General features: G+C 40.7%; 1 protein-coding gene and 1 long non-coding RNA gene across 3 annotated transcripts; both read left to right on the top strand.

Moving 5' to 3' along the window:
• Positions 1-516: 516 nt before the first annotated feature.
• LOC145801974 (uncharacterized) lies at positions 517-4,545 on the top strand. Of its 2 annotated transcripts, none has more exons than XR_014343945.1 (5): positions 517-714; positions 891-1,698; positions 1,788-3,706; positions 3,841-4,219; positions 4,301-4,545. It is a non-coding gene; the product is annotated as an uncharacterized LOC145801974 (long non-coding RNA). The 2 variants fall into 2 exon arrangements; XR_014343946.1 differs by lacking the exon at positions 4,301-4,545 and having other exon boundaries at positions 891-972; positions 1,636-1,698; positions 3,841-4,241.
• Positions 4,546-8,803: 4,258 nt separating this feature from the next.
• Positions 8,804-9,919, top strand: HMGA (high mobility group A). Its single transcript, XM_028265486.2, has 2 exons — positions 8,804-9,029; positions 9,164-9,919. The coding sequence occupies exons 1-2, from the start codon at positions 8,967-8,969 to the stop codon at positions 9,650-9,652; spliced, it is 552 nt and encodes a 183-aa protein (XP_028121287.2). The 5' UTR covers positions 8,804-8,966; the 3' UTR covers positions 9,653-9,919.
• The last annotated feature ends 9,115 nt before the right edge of the window (positions 9,920-19,034 follow it).

Below are 19,034 nucleotides of genomic sequence, written 5' to 3'. Positions count from 1 at the left end.
TCTCTTTCACCCCTGCCACTCCATTTACACTACCACTACCACAACTTCACCACTAATTTCTTTCGCTATCACCACCACCACCACCATCTCTCTTTCACCTTTTTTTCATTAAAATATTTTTTATTAAAATATTGCCCCTACTTCTACCAAATAAAAAAAAATAATATTTTTTTTCATTAAAATAAAAATGAAACAAATAAATTTTCAATCTTCGTAACTAAAATAATATTTTTAATTTATTTTTCATTAAAATAATATTTTTAATTTTACCAAATAAAAAAAAAATTTATCAACTATAAAAATTATTTTAATAATTTTTTATTTTAATAAAAAATACATTAACTATAACATTTGTGGGTGTGTAGGGTTTTGTTTGATGTGTAGGGTTTTGTTTGAGAACACACACAAAACAAACACCACAGAGCCGTCTCCTCTCATCTCCTCCTGCTCGCTCTCTCTCTCTCTCTCTCCATCTAGGGTTTCGCCTTCCTCTCTTTCTTTCACACAACGACGGCGCCGATCATCCGTCACCGCCGATCCTCCCTCACTCCCGATCCTCCCTCACCGTCGCTCGTACCTCACTATCGATCCTCCTCCCTTACCGCCGCTGCTGCCTCCCTCTCTCTCTCTCTCACAAACGACGTTGACGGTTGCTCGCCCCTCACCGCCACTCCTCCCTCACTGGCGATCTTCCCTCACCGCCGATTTCAAAGGGTATCTCTCTCTCTCTCTCTGTGTCGGGATTTCGGATATAGGGGGTTTTCATACACACACACACATATATATATATATATACATCTGTGAGTGTATATAGGGGGGTTTTTGATCTGTTACATATATATATATATATATGATCTGTTTTTTTTTTTTGATCTGTTTTTCCCATACAGATCTGCCTAGTACTGCTACTCATACCAGCCTCTTTTAGAAGCAATTGGAGAGTAATTCAATTTCTACTCATACCGGCTGGGGGTAAGTATAGGATTGCAGTATGTTCTTTGTATGGTGTAGGAGCATTCTGTCTTCCCTATATATTTCTTCAGTGGACCTTACAATGGTTTGGAATTTTGGCTCATTCATGTTGCCAAAATTTGCAAGAGTTTCTGGAATAACTTAGATGAAAATGATAAAGATAAATTTTATGTAGAATGAAATTGCTCTTCGTTCATCTCTGAGGGGATGGTTCTGTCAGTTGGTGGTTGAGAGTAATCACTGAGCTAGTCTTGTCAAAGATCTGTATGATACGTTGAATAGGAGCTTATGTGCTGGATGTGGCATTGACATTTGGAATTCCAGGTTGTCTTAGAGAACAGTAAGTCATATTATCCATGTTCAAGAGTTTGATTGGGCTTGACAGACTTGTCTGCAGCAATTCAATGAGCAAGGGGGCACCCACATACACTACAAGAAAAGTAAAACAAAACATCTAAAACTCCCATATATATCCGTTCACTCAGAAGTCTCTACATAGTCCCTGCAGCAATTCAATGAGCAAAAACTGTACACGAATTTCTGACTTCTGTTGTTTGTAAGAAATATTTTGTTAATTTTTTTTTCCTTTTTTGAATGTCATCCTTGGTTAGTGAGTGTATTTAGATTACAAGGGGATGTGGCAAAAATATTTTATGTTGACAGGTTCATGGGCCTGGGGCTGACATGGATACCTTGTGTGTCGGACCATCTTACGTAAATAGAGAGGTTGGTTATAGTTTGGGTCATTCTTTCTTGTTAGGTTTTGCAAATCCAGAAGCTTTATATTTAAAGGTTGATATGATGTTTGTCTGCAGGAAGATTTCTTTATTATATTGCATGATATGCTGGCTGAAATGGAAGAAATTACTGAGCTTCAACCAGTTCCAGATGCTTATGTCCCAGTAATGAAGTTCAAGTATCAGGGAAGACCTCTCTTTCTTGTTGCATGGTTGTTAACTATATTGTCTGCTATTTTCTCTCATTTTGAGGCCTTCCCTTCTCACTTATTATCTTCATTTTCCCTTTTCCAATCCCTGCTCTGAAATGATTTCTGGCAGTTCTATTGAATACACTTTTCTACTTTTGAATGTGTCATTAGATAGAATTTTTTTTCAATAAAATAAATTATTCTATTTTAATTTTGATAAATCATGCCTTGTATCCTGTAGAAAAAAGTGTTGCACGTTTGATGTTTACTCAATATTAACCCGCTTTAGTTTAGTCTGTTAGCATAATCTGTTGGCATATGTCCAGTCTCGTTGTTGGTAGTATTAATCGTTAGTAATTCTCAACATAGTTTGTGTGAGATGAAAAAAAAAGAGTAAAAAATAAAAATAAAATCAAAGAAAATACTCAAATTATTTATGTAGGGGTGAAACTGACAGGCATATGTTTTTGTTTTTGATATTTTTATGTGGTCTAAAATCGGGTAGGTAGGGGTGCTATTTAACTCACCATAAAATCTAGCTTAATGGGTATGTTCTACAATTTCACGCAGGGTTCACTTGGGACTTGTATAAACTACCATAGACTATTCATCCATAAAAATGTCAAAACAGTTTGCTAATTGTTCTCCACAAAAGGCTTTAATTTTATTTATTTTTATTATTATTGAATTGGGTTGCTTTTCCATCGTATGGTCTATTTAGTCACCATCTTGTTACTGGGACATATAGACACAGTGTCTTTATAACACGTATACGTTAGGAGTGGTTTAAAGCTGGATTCATTTAAACTCCTATTTTATTCAACGTCCTTTGCATCATCAGTCTGTATCGCTTGATGTGGTTTTTAATAAGTTGGGAAGATTTTCTTTCATTCTTATCCTATTTTCACTTTAAAAAACATGTCCACAACTTCGAATCCGATTTTGGAACATCATATTGTTTCAATTGTATAATTCATTTGGGATGTTTGGTGGTTTGTTTTGTTTTGTTTTTATGTTTTCAGAAACAAGAAGTAATGAAATTTTCAAAACTATCTTATGTTTCCATATCGTTTATTTTTTCTTATAAATTTATCCTAAAGGCTCATGGTGTTTCTTAAAAAATGAGTTGTTTTTAAAGAAAAAAAATCCCAATATCTTGACCTTGTATGTAGGTAAAGCTGGTTTACAATTTTTTATAAAACTAGTGAAAAAATCATTTGCGTATGGTCTCTACTAGATCCAAAGGTGTTCATATTAGTAAATAAATAAAAAAAGAAGAAAGAAAACTCTATTCATATATAAAAATTGTACAAGAAATTATGAGAAGAATGATATTCCTGTAAAAAAAAAAAAAAATCTTCATTTGCATTTTGTTTCAAAGTGAAAGGTAGTCACATTATTTTGTACAAAAACTTTGTAAGAATTTGTGGAGGGATTTGGAAAAAGGAAAAGGAAAGGAAAAGGGAAAATATAGGTGAAATAACATAGTTTTGCACACATTTTCTCTTTTCATTTCTAAATCCCTCCCCAAAATCCATGACCTAAACACAGCGTAAGGGCTGAACATAGAAGCTTCATTATAGGATAATTTTTGAAAGTCTCATGTTAGATACATAGAAGCTTCATTATAGGATAATTTTGAAAGTCTCATGTTAGATTCTCAATGGGTGCGAAAAAATTCAAGCTCGTGTGATTTGCAGGTTATTATGCGTATTCAGAGTTTGAGTTTATTCACGAGGCTTTGTACCCGCTAGACACTCGCCCCACTCTGCATTTCCTTAGCTGCAAGAGTGGGAAAAGAATTATGTAAGAAAATGCAGCTGATATAGTATTTTCTATGGTATTATTAAATATGTTATGCAATGTAATCACAAAATCTAGTTTATGCCAGTGAAGGCAGGGTAGAAAACAAAATTTCTGAACTCCTCTTATTGGTGCAGAGCTTGCGTACACCATGGCCGTGACTGAGCAGTGGGATGTTTATAGCTTTGGGGTGGTGGTTCTAGAAACAATAATGGGAAGGTATCCAAGCGAACTACTCTGTTCAGTGTCATCATCATCTGCTCAAAATAGTCTACTGAAGGACCTATTAGATCCCTGCTTCTTGTCTGCTGTCAATCAACTGATTGCTCAAAATTTGGTTCTCTTAGCAACAATGGCAATGGCATGCTTAAGTCCCAATCCGAGATCTCAGCCTACAATGCTGCAGGTGTCTTGAGTGTTTCTTGTTCACAGACCACTGTTACCAAAGCCTCTGCAGGCATTACAATGTGGGAGCTGATGAATCAGGGGATATATAATTCCATGGACGAAAATTAGGTGAGGTTGATATATAATCCCAGATAGTGTATGGTTTATTCTAATTTTTTATTCAGTTTAGTGAATGTTTATTTTGTGTAGAATTAGCCTACACAATGGTTGCAATTGAGAAGTGTGATGTTTGTACACAAGAATTTGTTATTTGAATATCATTACACAATAAGTAATCGTATTTGGGTGAATTTTTATTTTATTATTTTATTTTTTTTAGGATTTGGGTGAATTTTATAATTTAAATATGCTTTTATGAACATGTACAGGTTAATTATTCTTTGTAAAATATTGAATTTGATGGTTTGATCAATTTTTATTTTTATTTTCTGTTATGATGTTTTTGTGAATGGAATGTAAATAATCAGCTCTTTTCACCGTCGGAAAAAATAGAAATTTTTAATATTTTTATTAATTTTGTTATAGGTTTTACTTTTTGCGACGACATTATACTGTCGCAAAAAATAGAAATTTTATTATTTAAAATAAAAATTTTATTATTTTTTAATATTTTTTGCGACGGCATTACACTGTCGCAAAAAATAGAAAATTTTATATTTTTTATACCTTTTGCGACGGCACACACCGTCGCAAAAACAGTGTTTTTTTTTAAAGAAAAAGATTATTAGCGACGGTGTTTTTTGCCGTCTCAAATAACATTTTTAGCGACGGTAAAATAGGGCCGTCGCAAAAAAGTCAAGAAATTTCAAACGTTATTAGCGACTGCACGGTGCCGTCGCAAAAAGGTAAAAAATGCCGTCGCAAAACATTAGCGACGGCACTTACCGTCGCAAAAACTCTTTTGCAACCCCTGCAGTTGCGACCCCCTCTTTGCCGTCGCAAAAAGTCATTTTGCCGTCGCAAAAAGTATTAGCGACGGCATTAGGAGTATTAGCGACGGTATTTTACCGTCGCAAAAAGTCAAATTTTTTGTAGTGTTTGCAACTAATGTTAAAATTGTCATGTTTAAGTGATACATTGTTATAGTTTGTTCATTTTTGATTTAATACTCTAACTCGGATTATTTTGATCCTAATATAAGTCTATATTTGAATAATAATCTTGAGGGGAATGTAAATGAGATTTTGGATTTCCATAATTTCAATATTTGAGGAGTCACTTTTTTTATAAAAGCACATCATGTCAATCACAAGCTCATTCACAACATACAGTTTGTCTATTCACAAGGCTAATAATTTGTGTTTTATACTCATCCATATGAAAGTTCAATACTTTTAAATAAAATTTAAATTACTAACTAATTCAATTTTGCCAAAAAAATTCAAAATCGATTCATAAGCTTGTTTTGGAATTTTTTTAATTTTTTTATATGGATAGAAGGCCCCATGTTAAAAATTTACTTTGGAAATCACAGAGCCTTGAACCTGGCCAAACTTCCTCAAGTTGTAGACCTTTCTTTGATGCAACTGTGCAATAATGAAAGTTAAAATATGGAAATTAAACACATTAAAATAAGGAGGTTTACGTGTAAGTTCTATGATAATTAATAATATTTTTTATTAAATATTATTAAAAAAAAGTATTAATTATTAATTTTTCATGAAAATTTAAAAATTGTCATAAAAAATTGTCACTAATTATAAATTTTAGTGATGGTTTAAAAAAATGGTCACTAATTTTCAATTTTCGGCGACTGTTTGAAAATTTATCACAAAAAACGTCACTAATTGTAAGTTTTAGTGACAATTATAAAAATCATGATAAAAAAAAATCAATAATTGTCAATTTTTAGTGACATGCATATAATTGTCACAATAAATTATTTTTAGCGATACTTTTACTAGGATTTATCTTCAATATAACTTGATAGACATTAAGTCAAACCATTAAGATTTATTGGTAAGTTATCCTTAAAATAGTAGGATAAATTACATTTTGTCCTTTTTATATTTGGTCACTTTTTTTCACTTTAGCATTAAAGGTTTTTTATTTTTATTTTTTTTTTACACACTTTAACTCTTTATGTTTTCACAATTTACTCAAAAATCTAATTTTTATTCAAAATTAGACAGAAAATATCATAAAAAGTGTCACATAACATAAAAAAATATTATTATATTGGGATTTAAGTTTATGTCAGAGGTGTGAGTTATATATAATAAAATATTTTTATATCACGTGACAGTTAATGTGCCATTTTTTGTCTAATTTTTTTAATTTTATTTTTATATATAAATTAGTTTTAGGAGTAAACTAACAAAATCTTGAAAAATGAAAAGTCCAAAGTTAGGGGAAAAAAAAAATTTAAAGGCCAAAAATAAGAAAGTGATCAAACATTAAAAAAAAAAGAAAAGAAAAAAAAAGACAAAGTATAATTTATCTAAAATAATAAGATAGAACCAAAACATAGGAAATAAATTTAATTTGAATAGCATTACTAAAGCCTCGTTTGGAAACCCTCTATTTTAGTCAGAAAGTCAAAAAGTTACTAAGGTCAAGTTTGGCATCCTCAAAAAAATTCAAAAAGTCAAAAAGCCACTATCCTATTTAAGTTACATCATCTTATTTAAATCACATCACCTCTCTAACACATCACTTCAAACCCAACCCAAATTCAATTCATATTTCATAAAAAGTCAAAAAGTGTACTTATTTAGTCTTCCCAAACTTGGCCTAAATTAGCTAAAAAGCCAGTAACCCATACCAAAAAGTCAAAGATTCTCTTTTTTCTCTACTTTTTACATATCTTTTCGTAAAAAGTCAAAAAGTCATCACAAACATACTAGTTTTTTTTAGCTCATATTTTAGCCAAATAACCAAAAAATTACTAAATTAGCCTGTTCCCAAAAGAGGCCTAAGACCTTAGAAGAAGATTAGGTTAAAATAGTCAATTAAAAGATAAAATTAACTAAAATAATTAATATTACAAAATATTATATTTAATTCATAATTATTTTATTTTTTCTATCATAGTCATAAAATCAACTACAAAAAAACTAAGGTGCCGTTTGGTAACACTTACGTTTTCAGTTTTCTGTTTATATTTACAAAAATTTAAAAAACTCAAATAAAAACTTGTTTGGTAAAATTTTTAATTTATAAATCAGTGGTCTCAGTTTATAAATTTGGCCAAAAAATGAAAACACAAAAAATGTGTTTCCGTTTTGAGTTTTCAGTTTTTTTTTTTTTACCACCCAACATTAGCCACCACCCGCCACCATTTTCCACCACCGTCTTCCGCCACCACCACCCATCACCCACCCCCTACCACCATTTACCACCACCACTCATCACCCACTTGCCACCACCACCCACCACCCGCCACCACCACCCACTTGCCACCCACTCGCCACCACCACCCACTCATCGCCGCAGCGACCACCACCACCCACCTGCCATCCACCCACCACCCGCCACTACCATCCACCCACCACCTGCCACTACCATCCACCGCCCGCCACCACCACCCGCCACCTACTTGCCACCACCACTCACCACCCACCTGCCACCACCATCCACCACTCGCCACCACCAGCCACCCGTTACCACCAGCCACTTCCCACCCACCCGCCACCACCACCCACCCGCCATCCACCTGCCACCACCCACAACCACCACCCATTCAGTACCACCCGCCATGGTCACCCACCCACCCACCACTACCACCACCCGCCACCTACCCGCCATCTGCCACCCACCTGCCACCACCACCCGCCACCCGGCACCACCACCACCCACCACCGCCCACTCGCTACCACCCGCCACCATCACCCACCCACCCACCATCACCATCACCATCACCACCCGCCACCACCACCCACTTGCCATCACCCACCACCACCCGTCATCCACCAACCACCTGCCACCCGTCATCCGCCACCCACTCGCTACCACCCACCACCCGCCACCATCACCCACCCACCTACCCACCACCACTACCTGCCACCTACCTACCACCACCCGTCATCCGCCACCCACCTGCCACCACCACCACCATCACCACCCACTCGTTACCACCCACCACCCGCCACCGTCACCCACTCACCCACCACCACCACCCGCCACCTACCCACCACCACCCGTCATCTGCCACCCACCACCCGCTGCTACCACCACCCACCACCCACTCGCTACCACCCACCACCCGCGACCGTCACCCACCCACCCACCCACCCACCCACCACCACCATCCGCTACCCACCACCTACCGTCACCACTTTCCACCACCGTCTTCCGCCGCTACTTGCCACCACTTGTCATTTCTCATTCTTTTTTATATTTTTAAACATTTTGTCAATTACCAAACGCGTTTGTAGTTTATGTTTTTCTAAAAATAAACAAAAAATAAACAAAACCAGTTTATAAAATTTTTGTAAATATAAACTGAAAACGTAAACGTTACCAAACAGACCCTAATTAACTTCTCAAACATAATATTTTAACCAAGTTAAAATAATCAAAAATACAACGAAAATAGCTAATTCCTCGTACAAAGTCCAAAAAGAAAAGAAAAGAAAAAATTGGTTTTGTTTACAACGATACTTCCACGTCATCGATCCGTGTATTTCCCATGGATAAAACACAACCCTTAGATTCTCACCATTAAAACAATCCCTAGCCGTTGGATGAGCTATCAAAGACTCATCCCTTCTCTTTTTGCTCGATCCGACCGCCTGCAACCCCCACCTTTTAAATCTCTTCCCACACCCTTTACGTTTCTGCATCTGCATCGCTCTTCTCTACAGTCTCTCCCTCTCTCTCTCTCTCTATTTGTCCGTTACTCTCACTCTAACTTATGGCAGCTGAAGAGTTCAGTCATCCCCCAACAGCTCCTACAATTCTCCCTCCGTATCCAGAGGTAAAACAACAAAATGTGTTTTCTTGGAATTTATTTGCTTTTATTTTCTCGGTATCCAAACAGTATTTTATGCCCCGATCGACCTTGATTTGAGTTGGGTAATTGGGCTGTGCTAATTTCGGATCCTTTTACAGGTGATTTTGGCTGCGATCGAGGCTCTGGATGACAAGAACGGCTCGAACAAGTCAGCAATCTCGAAGCACATCGAAGACACCTACGGCGAGCTTCCTCCGGCTCACATGACTCTCCTCTCTCACCATTTGAACAAGATGAAGCAGAGCGGTCAACTCGTCATGGTCAAGAACAACTACATGAAGCCCGACCCCAACGCTCCGCCGCGCCGTGGCCGTGGCCGGCCGCCGAAGCCCAAGGCGGATCTCCCGCCGGACGCCGTGGTTTCGCCGCCGCGAGCCAGAGGCCGACCACCGAAGCCCAGGGACCCCTCGGATCCGCCCCAGACCAAGTCGCCGTCGGCCAGCAGTGGTCGTCCCCGTGGGAGGCCGCCGAAGAAGGCGAAGACTGGTGGTGGTGCGCCGCCGGCGACGGCGGCGAGTGGGACGCCGAGGGGGAGAGGACGGCCGCCCAAGGTGAAGACTGGAGTGGCTACTCCAGTAGGGTGCTGATTGAAAGAAAAGAATAGGATTAGGGGTCTTAGTGCTAATTGTTGTTTTCTTTTTTTCTTTTTGTCTTTTACAATTCTTTAGTCCTTTTATTTTCACTTATTTGTGAGGAGTGTTTTTTAGGTTAGGTTTGAATTGGGTGTGAGCGACTAGTGACTGTAATTGCAATGTAAATGTATGCAGCGGCTGAGGAGGCTTTATGGCCTCTCTTTTATCTCCCCTCTCTTTCTCTAGAAAAAGTGAAATCAATTTGAGATAGATTCTGATTTATGTTATGCTTTTTATGCTTTTGCTTTTTTTATTTTTTTTGCTTTGTTATCCAATTTGAAAGGAAAGTGTGTTGGAACATGAGTGCTATGCATATTTGTTTGTCTGAATTGGGGGTGGTAGCTTCTGGCATTTGTGTCTGATATTATTGTTGGTGTGGAATCTTGTCTCCTAGAATGTCTTGCTGCCTATTTGTCAGGCATTTATCTTCTTTGGTTGGTTACCAAAGGTAACGTATAATGGGTTTGTAGATTTGAATTTTGGTCATCTGTTCCTAACGGATGTTTCCAACTTCTAAAAAATTTGATTTTGCTCCTTGACACATAAAATAACATTTTTATTTTACTATTAATCTCTTATTTTATTTTTTATTATTTCAAAATATTAATTAATTTTTAAAAATAAAAAATTAAAGTAGCATGAATTTTTTATTGTCATTATTTTGAATTTATTTATATTAGTATTAATATATTTGAAGTGTAATAATTGTATTATAAAAAAAAATGATTTTTCTAAAATGAATTAGTATTTATGACGAATGGATTATTTTATGGTAAATGACACATAAGCCCTGTTTGGTAGAGCTGTGGGAAAGTGTTTATAGCTTATGCCTAAACAGCTTATAATTTATAATTTTCAGCTTAAGCTGATTTCCAGCTTATTCTTAAAGCATCTCCTGCCCCACTCAAAGAATAAACTGATTTCTGACTTCCACAAAGCTATAAGTTATAAGGTATAAGCTAAACCAAACACATCAAAATAGCTTAAATTAAGTTGAAAGCTGAAATAAGCTGTAAATAATTTCTACCAAACAGGCACATAGACGAATGAGGTTTGTTTGAAGAGTGCTATTAATAGATTTTATTTTATTCAAGACTTATATTTTAATATAACAATCTCAAATAAAATTGTTTAAAATGGCAAGTCTGCAAATGGAACACCCCATACATGATAAGAATTCAAAATCTTTAGAAGTTCACTATTAGATCATTTTTAATATTTTATCAAATCTTGTATCAGATTTGAAATTTAGTAAAAAAAGTCATTTTTTGCAGTTTTAATAGTTTTATCAAATTTGTATCAAAATGAGAATTTATTAAATTTTTTATCAAAGTGAGAACAGAGGAAAGATTTTACCAATTCGTCAATCCTTCCAAAACTACCACCAATTTTCCCTCCATCAATTTTCTTTACCTATCTTTTTTATAAAAACAGAACCCATCAACCCAGCTCTTCTCAGTCTCTGTGATTGATCATTTGAAAAATGAATTGTACAACAAAATTTTCTAACATAAATGGTGGTGATAAATTTCGATTTTGTTCAACAGGTAGTTAATGATTCATGTATTTTTTTGATTATCAATAAATTTGCAATATTTATATTTTTGTTAAATATATTTAATATTAAACTTATTTTAAAGGTATGATTTTAATTGTTTTTAATAATATCAAATTTATAAAAATTAAATATACATATTAAAAGGTATTTGTATTTTATAATATATTATCAAAACTACAAAAGGATATGTATATAAATTTGAAATGAAAAAATCTTGAAGACAAACTTGATATTTTAAAAAAAAAATTAAAAAATTGAATGATGTGTTAGAGTTCTTCTCTATTTTTCATTATCTCTCTAAATATGAAAAATCAACCCATCTTCCCAAATGGAGATAGATTTAGAGGATGGGTTGGAGGCGAAAATCCTTCAAATGTAAAGATATAGAGGGTGGGTTGAAAATGCTCTAAGTAATAAAGTGAAGGCTATTAGTAGCACCGGTGTTTAAAGTACTAATTGTTTATTGTGATTTTAAAAATTACAAATACTCTATTTCTAGATTTTTTCATGTATCGTAGTTAACCAAAAAATAAAATTTTTAATTATCCTTTTATACAACAATAAAATTACTAGAAATGTTATGGAACTATATTTTCGACATTATTAAAAATTATTAATTAATTTAATAGTTAATTAATGAAAGTGGTTAGTTGTTATAGAATACGAAATTTGAAAAGATGAGATGTAAATTTTAGAATCACATGAGGCAATTAGTAGTATCTTAAGCAAATCTCAAGAGGTATATTTGTAGAGTGCAACTAATAATACTCCAATTATTACTTTGGACCCCCCACTTCTTTTATTTTTTTATTACAATAATAACCTCAAATGAAATTATTAAAAAGGACATAAATGCAATTACGACATCCCATCTTACAATTAAACCCTTCACAAAATCATAACATAGGGTTTGAGAGCATCCAATTCCATCACCACCAACACACTTCAAAACCCTAAAACCTACGCATAGTCACAACACCCAATTTGTGCAAGCTTCTCTGGCAGCTAGTCTTCCAACGACAAGTCTTCTTCGGCGGCAAGTATTTTCCAGAAGCCTTGGATAGTTTGTAGTTCTTCGGCAATGACAATGAGTGAAACTTTTTCCAATAACCCCAATACTAGACGGATGGAGCATTATATTTGACGTGTATAAGCCCATAAAGGCCATGAATCACTATGAACAACCCAAGCCCATCACTTGGAGCCCAATACATAACCTAGCTGGTGAGGTCCAGGACAGTTGGAATCCAACATGGCATAAAGAACCAATGACATTCAAACACATGGCAGGTGAAGGACGAGCCACATCAGCAGACAAAGATCTGCAAAGTTATTGCCACTGCACATCACCATTAATGCAGCCCATCACAGCATTTATTACGACAACACCTCTTTGTCGGAACAGGACTTCCTTACCTTGAACAAGGTAAGCTACAGCATAGACTTTCGGCGAGGAGGTCAGGTCGGAAGGGACTGCGAAATGATTACCAAAGGATATAAGCAAACGTTGAAGACAAGAAAAAGGTTAAGCATTTCTATCTCTAATATCTCCCTCTGCACTCTGCTTCTCTTCCTAACTTGCTCGTCGGAGTGTTCACTGGGGGACTACCCAGTTCCCTATAGAACTTGTTTGCAGGTTATCCGGTGGGCTTGACCATTTGGACGTGGGCTTGAGGAGCTTGGACCAGTCCGATCCATTCACTGGAACAAACTGTATCATCAGTTGGCGCCGTCTGTGGGAAAGACTTTGCTCCGCGCGCCAGTTGTGCTCATTGTCGCCGGAGACCCTATCCCAACAACCTTTTCCCCCTACCCATCAAAGTGTATGGTCACGACTAGATCCATGACTTCTCACAATAATGCTACCGGCCATCAGGTCGACCCCCCTAATCCAAACAACCCACCGCAGTATTTTATCGAGCTTACCAACAGCATTAATCGCATGGCCGAGCAAAACCAGGCCCTGATAAATGCTTTACTCCAAAGAAACCTTCCGATGCCTCCTCCACCACCTCCAGATATTCCACCCAACCAAGAAAGAGCCCCGAACCATACTGTTTCGCAACCCTATCCACCCAACTTAGAAGGTTTACAACCTCCTCCCCCACATATAAATCTACCACCTCCACCCCCACACCCACACCCACACCCACACCCGTTGGTCATGGCACCAGCCCCTGAAGGGGAAGCCAGCAGCATCCAGCCCCTTTTGACTGACCGTGGTGACAACATTTCCCTCTGGGACGCTGAACTCCGAGCGATGAAGCTCCAACTCCAAGGGGTCATGCAGAACATTCAGCATAAACCCTCTACCACGGCAAACTCACCATTTGTTGCCTCCATCCGGGCAAACCTCTGCCCGCCAAGTTCGAGATGCCCATCATTGATTCTTTCGACGGTACGACGGACCCAATCGACCATCTGGAGACTTACCGTACCCTCATGATCCTCCATGCCTTCCCTGACGAGATCATGTGTCGGGCTTTCCCCGTGACACTGAAGGGGTCAGCTCGACTATGGTTCAGCCAGTTACCAGCAGACTCTGTCTCCACTTTTCAGCACCTCAGCGACTTCTTCCTTAGCCATTTTATTGGAGCCTAGCGCCAACGCCGCCCGGTAACCCAACTCCTCAACATCTGTCAGACCGAGGGGGAGTCGCTGCGCAGTTTTGTTACCCGCTTTAACACCGAAGCCCTGCAAGTAGCGGAAAATAATGATAAGGTCATCCTCACGGCTTTCATGGCTGGGCTACAATCATCCGATTTCCTCTTCTCCCTCTCCAAAAATCCCCTGATCTCCATGGCAACCCTACTCTCCAAAGCCCAAAAATACATGAATGCTGAAGATTCACTAGCCGCCCAGCAGGATCCAATAGCTAAAAACCCGACCCGCAGAGAAAAGAGAAAAGACTCAGAACCCAAAAACACCCAGTATAATAGCCAAACACCCCACTATACAGACCGACCCCCCCCCCGCGCTGACCGGTCGGCACCAGCCTGACCGCCCAGTCGGTTCGAGCGGTACACCTCCCTTAATTCTCCCATGGAACAAGTCCTCAACCAGATCCAACGGGACTACCCCCTCAAATGGCCCCTACCTTCACGGACCCCTTCCAATCGGAAAGACCAGTCCAAATATTGTCGTTTCCACCAGGACCATGGCCATAACACTGATGACTACAGCAACCTCAAGGATCAGGTCGGGACCCTAATACATCAAGGGCGTTTCAGCCGGTTCACGGACACTCGCCCACAACAGAGACAAAGAACCGAGCCCCTTAGAAACAACCGCCGGCGCACCCCACCCCAGCAGCCAGCCCAACCTAACCAAGGCCATGATCGCCCCCCACAACAGCCTCGGTCGCCAGGTAGTCCCCCTCCGCCAGTTGGTGAAATCCGAGTCATTTCAGGTGGTCTTGCTTGTGGGGGACCATCCCGCTCGGCTCAGGGGACAGAACTTAGAAAGATAAGGCAAGGCTCAGACAAAACAGTTGCCACGTTAGACCGACCCTCCAAACAGCTCAAGCTGTGGACAGAGCCCATCACTTTCACGGACGCCGACTGTACAGGCATCCGTTGTCCTCATGATGACCCTTTCGTCATTTCTGTCCTCCTCTCAAACTATAAGGTCAGACGGATTCTCATCGACAACGGCAGTTCTTCAGACATCATATTTCTTAACTGCTTCCACCAGCTCAAGATTGGAGAGGAAAGTCTGTCTCCCCTCCAAACCCCTTTGGTCGGCTTCACTAGCGACTGGGTGACCTCCATCGGCTCCATCGATCTCCCCCTCACCATCGGCGAATATCCACGGCAGACTACCAAGTTGCTCACTTTCCTTGTGGTCGACTGTCTCTCTGCCTACAATATCATCCTTGGCCGCACCGCCCTCAACGCTTTCCAAGCTATCACTTCAACCTACCACCTCACCATAAAGTTCCCTACTGACCTGGGCGTCGGGACAGTAAGGGGAGAGCAGACCGCAGCCAGGGAATGTTATGTCGCCTCACTCAAGGAAGTCAAGCTGAAGGAGGCCATGATCATTGAAGGACTTGACGTCCGAGATGAGGACGAGCTGGTTAGAGGAGAACCGGTGGAGAAGCTCGTTGAGATTCTCATCGATCCTACCAACCAATGAAAACTGCCAAGATCGGCAGCCAACTATCCCCCCAAGCTAAGGTCGACCTTACCGCCCTTCTGATCAAGCACAATGATGTATTTGCTTGGACCCATTCAGACATGCCAGGCATTGACCCCTCTTTCATAACTCACCGCCTCAGCATCGAACCCCATTTCCGACCTTACCGCCAGAAGCAGCGCATCTTTCATCCAGAGCGCAATACTCTTATAGCCGCAGAGGTTGACAAGCTCCTTGAGGCCCAATTCATCAAAAACGTGGATTACCCTAAATGGTTGTCAAACGTGGTCCTAGTCTGCAAGAACAATGGCAAATGGCGACTCTATGTCGATTACTCTGACCTAAACCAAGCTTGCCCCAAAGACAGCTATCCTCTTCCCCGCATAGATCTGCTGGTCGACGCCACGGCCGGTCATCAAATGCTCAGCTTCATGGATGCTTTCTCTAGGTACAACCAAATCTTGATGCACCCGTCCGATCAGGAACATACATCCTTCATTACCGACCGAGGTACCTACCACTATCGCGTGATGCCATTCAGACTGAAGAATGCTGGGGCCACCTACCAACGGTTGGTCAATGCCGTTTTCCATCATCAGATAGGTCGGAATATGGAAGTATATGTCGACGACATGCTAGTCAATAGCAAACTCTCTATTGATCATCTGACTGACCTACGAGAGACCTTCGCCACCCTACGCAAGTACCAAATGACGCTCAACCCAGAGAAGTGCGCCTTTGGCGTAGGATCTAGAAAGTTTTTGGGTTTTATGGTCAGTCAGCGGGGCATTGAAGCTAACCCTGAAAAGATCAAGGCCTTGATTGAGATGCAGTCACCCAGAACGATTAAGGAGGTTCAAAGGCTCATTAGCCGAGTTACGGCCCTCAACCGCTTCATTTCCTGTGCAACAAATAAGTGCCTACCATTCTTCAAAGTTCTTCGGCAAACTTTTGAATGGACAACTGAATCTGAAGAGGCTTTTTAGCAGTTGAAGCAGTGCATAGCCAATCCCCCATCCTTTCGCAAGCAATTACGGATGAGCCCCTCTTCTTCTATTTAGCCGTCTCAAGCACCACAGTCAGTGCAACTCTTATCAGGGAAGACAACTCTGTCCAACGGCCAGTCTACTACATCAGCCGGGCTCTCGGGGGAGCAGAGCAGAATTACCCGCTGTTAGAAAAATTGTCCTTGGCCTTGGTCACCACCTCTAGACGGCTCCGTCCTTACTTCCAGGCCCATTCCATAGTGGTTCTCACCGACCAACCCTTAAAGAAGGTCATGCAACAACCAGAACTTTCCGGCAGACTCATGCAGTGGTCAGTGGAACTCAGTCAGTTTGACACCTCCTACCGGCCTCGAACAACAATTAAGGGACAGGCTGTCGTGGATTTCATCTTGGAATTCACTAATCTTACCCCAACCGCTGCCCCTCCACCTCCACCAACCCCTACCGAGCCAGAAGACCCGCATTCTTGGACTCTGAACGTCGACGGATCATCTCACAGGGAAGGTAGTGGGGCTGGCCCCATTTTCACCACCCCTGAGGGTGGCTATTGCAAATGTGCTCTCCGTTTCTTGTTTAATGCTAGTAACAATGAGGCCGAATATAAGGTATTGATAGCAGGACTCTGCCTCACCAAGGACATTGGAGTTAGCCACATCCGAGTGTTCAGCAACTCCCAGCTCATTTTCGGCCAGATTACGGGGGAATTCAATGCCAAGGAGGACACAATGTGGGCTTACAGGGATATGGCACTCCCCCTTGTTCGCCTCTTCAATACCTTCCACATCAAGCACATACCTCGGGCGGAAAACTCCAAGGTAGATGAGATGGCCCAGTTGGCCTCTGCAGACCAGTCCGACCTCAGCTACGGTGTCCGCCTCGAATACCTAGCCCACCCGGCCATCTCACCCGACCTACAAGAAGTGCAGTTCCTCCAAAACGAACCCATGCCTTGGGCGTCCGACATCTTCCTATTTTTGATAACAGGGGAACTCCCAGATGACTAACAGCAGGCCGCCAAAGTCAGGGCCCGGTCGTCTAATTACATCTTGGTCAATGGCGTCTTGTACAAACGTGGTTTTTCACGACTGTACCTGCGATGCCTCAATTCGGCTCAAGCAACCTATGTAATGCGGGAAATCCATGAGGGAATTTGTGGTAATCATTCGGGCGGCAGGTCTCTAGCCCACAAAATACTCCGTACTGGTTATTTCTGGCCAACTCTCAATCAAGATGCGATTGGTTTCGTGCTCAAATGTGATAAGTATCAACGTTTTGCCAACATCCCCCATGCTCCTCCTACAGAGTTGATCACACTTTGCAACCCTTATCCGTTCGCCAAATGGGGGATTGACTTGGTCGGTCCACTTCCCACCGGCCGAGGCCAGACCAAGTTCACGATTGTCACCATTGATTACTTCACCAAGTAGGTAGAGGCAGAACTCCTTGCCACCATCACCGAGCGGAACACCACTAAGTTCATCTGACAGTCAATCGTTTGCAGGTTTGGCATCCCTCAAGCCATTGTCTCCGACAACGGCAAACAATTTGACAACGCCAAGTACAGGAAGTTCTGTGCCGACCTCCAGATTCAACCATGTTTCTCTTTCCCTGGTCATCCCCAGGCCAATGGCCAAGTTAAGGTCACCAACCGTTCTCTCCTAAAGATCATCAAAACTAAGCTAGAAGCTGCTAAGGGACCTTGGGCTAAGGAACTACCGAATGTACTCTTAGCTTACCGAACTACAGCTCGGACTCCCACTAGGGAAACCCCTTTCTGCTTAACATACGGCGTTGAAGCGGTTATTCCAGTAGAAGTCGGTCTGCCTACTTTCAGGGTTTTACATCCGGATCCAGCACTAACCGAAGAGCTCCGTCGGGCAGACCTGGACCTAATTGAAGAACTCAGAGAGACCACCGCTGTCAAACTGGCCTCATACCAACAGAAAATGAGAACACACTACAACCGCAAAGTCCGACCAAGGGAGTTCGCTGTAGGGGACCTTGTTTTGAGAGAAGCAACTCTTCCCACCAAAAATCTGACTGAGGGTATACTGGCAGCCAAATAGGAGGGACCTTACGTTGTGAAAGCCCGACCACGTCCGGGCACCTACCGACTTCAGGACATAGAAGGTCGAGACCTCCCCTACCCATGGAACGCCGAACACCTGAAACGTTACTTTCAATAAGCTCCTACTTTTGTATTGCTCAGTTATTGTATTTTCTTTTCGGCAAATTTATACATTCTTGATATCCCCCCACGCAATGTAACTTTTTGATTAACTGGGTTACACTTTCCCTGCCAATACTTATATATCTCAATTATCTATATGGTGTCTCAATGACGTTTTGATTACAGCACTCATGAAAAGCCTCAGCCAGACTGAGCATCATAAAGCCCCAGCCAGACTGGGCACTAAAAAGCCTCGTCCAGACCGAGCATCAAAAAGCCTCAGCCAGACTGAACACTAAAAGCCTCATCCAGACTGAGCATAAAGTACTCGGCCAGACCAAGCCTCTGCCAGCCTAAGCATAACAAGTCTCAGCCGGACCGAGCGCCACAATTTCAGGTTCAGACTGAGTTACTTACAACGTCAGTGAATCATAGCTTAGCCCCAACTGAGCACGCATGCAGGGC

The sequence above is a fragment of the Camellia sinensis genome, chromosome 11 (assembly GCF_055761805.1).
Source record: "Camellia sinensis isolate YWXY chromosome 11, ASM5576180v1, whole genome shotgun sequence".
Taxonomy (NCBI): domain Eukaryota; kingdom Viridiplantae; phylum Streptophyta; class Magnoliopsida; order Ericales; family Theaceae; genus Camellia; species Camellia sinensis.
The sequence above is the reverse complement of the archived record's forward strand: the minus strand, read 5'-3'. Positions and strand labels throughout refer to the sequence as shown.

Coding starts and splice junctions, on each gene's coding strand:
- HMGA (XM_028265486.2), top strand. CDS start 8,967: ATGGCAGCTGAAGAGTTCAGTCATCCCCCAACAGCTCCTACAATTCTC. Junction 9,030..9,163: donor TTCTCCCTCCGTATCCAGAG/GTAAAACAACAA, acceptor ATCCTTTTACAG/GTGATTTTGGCTGCGATCGA.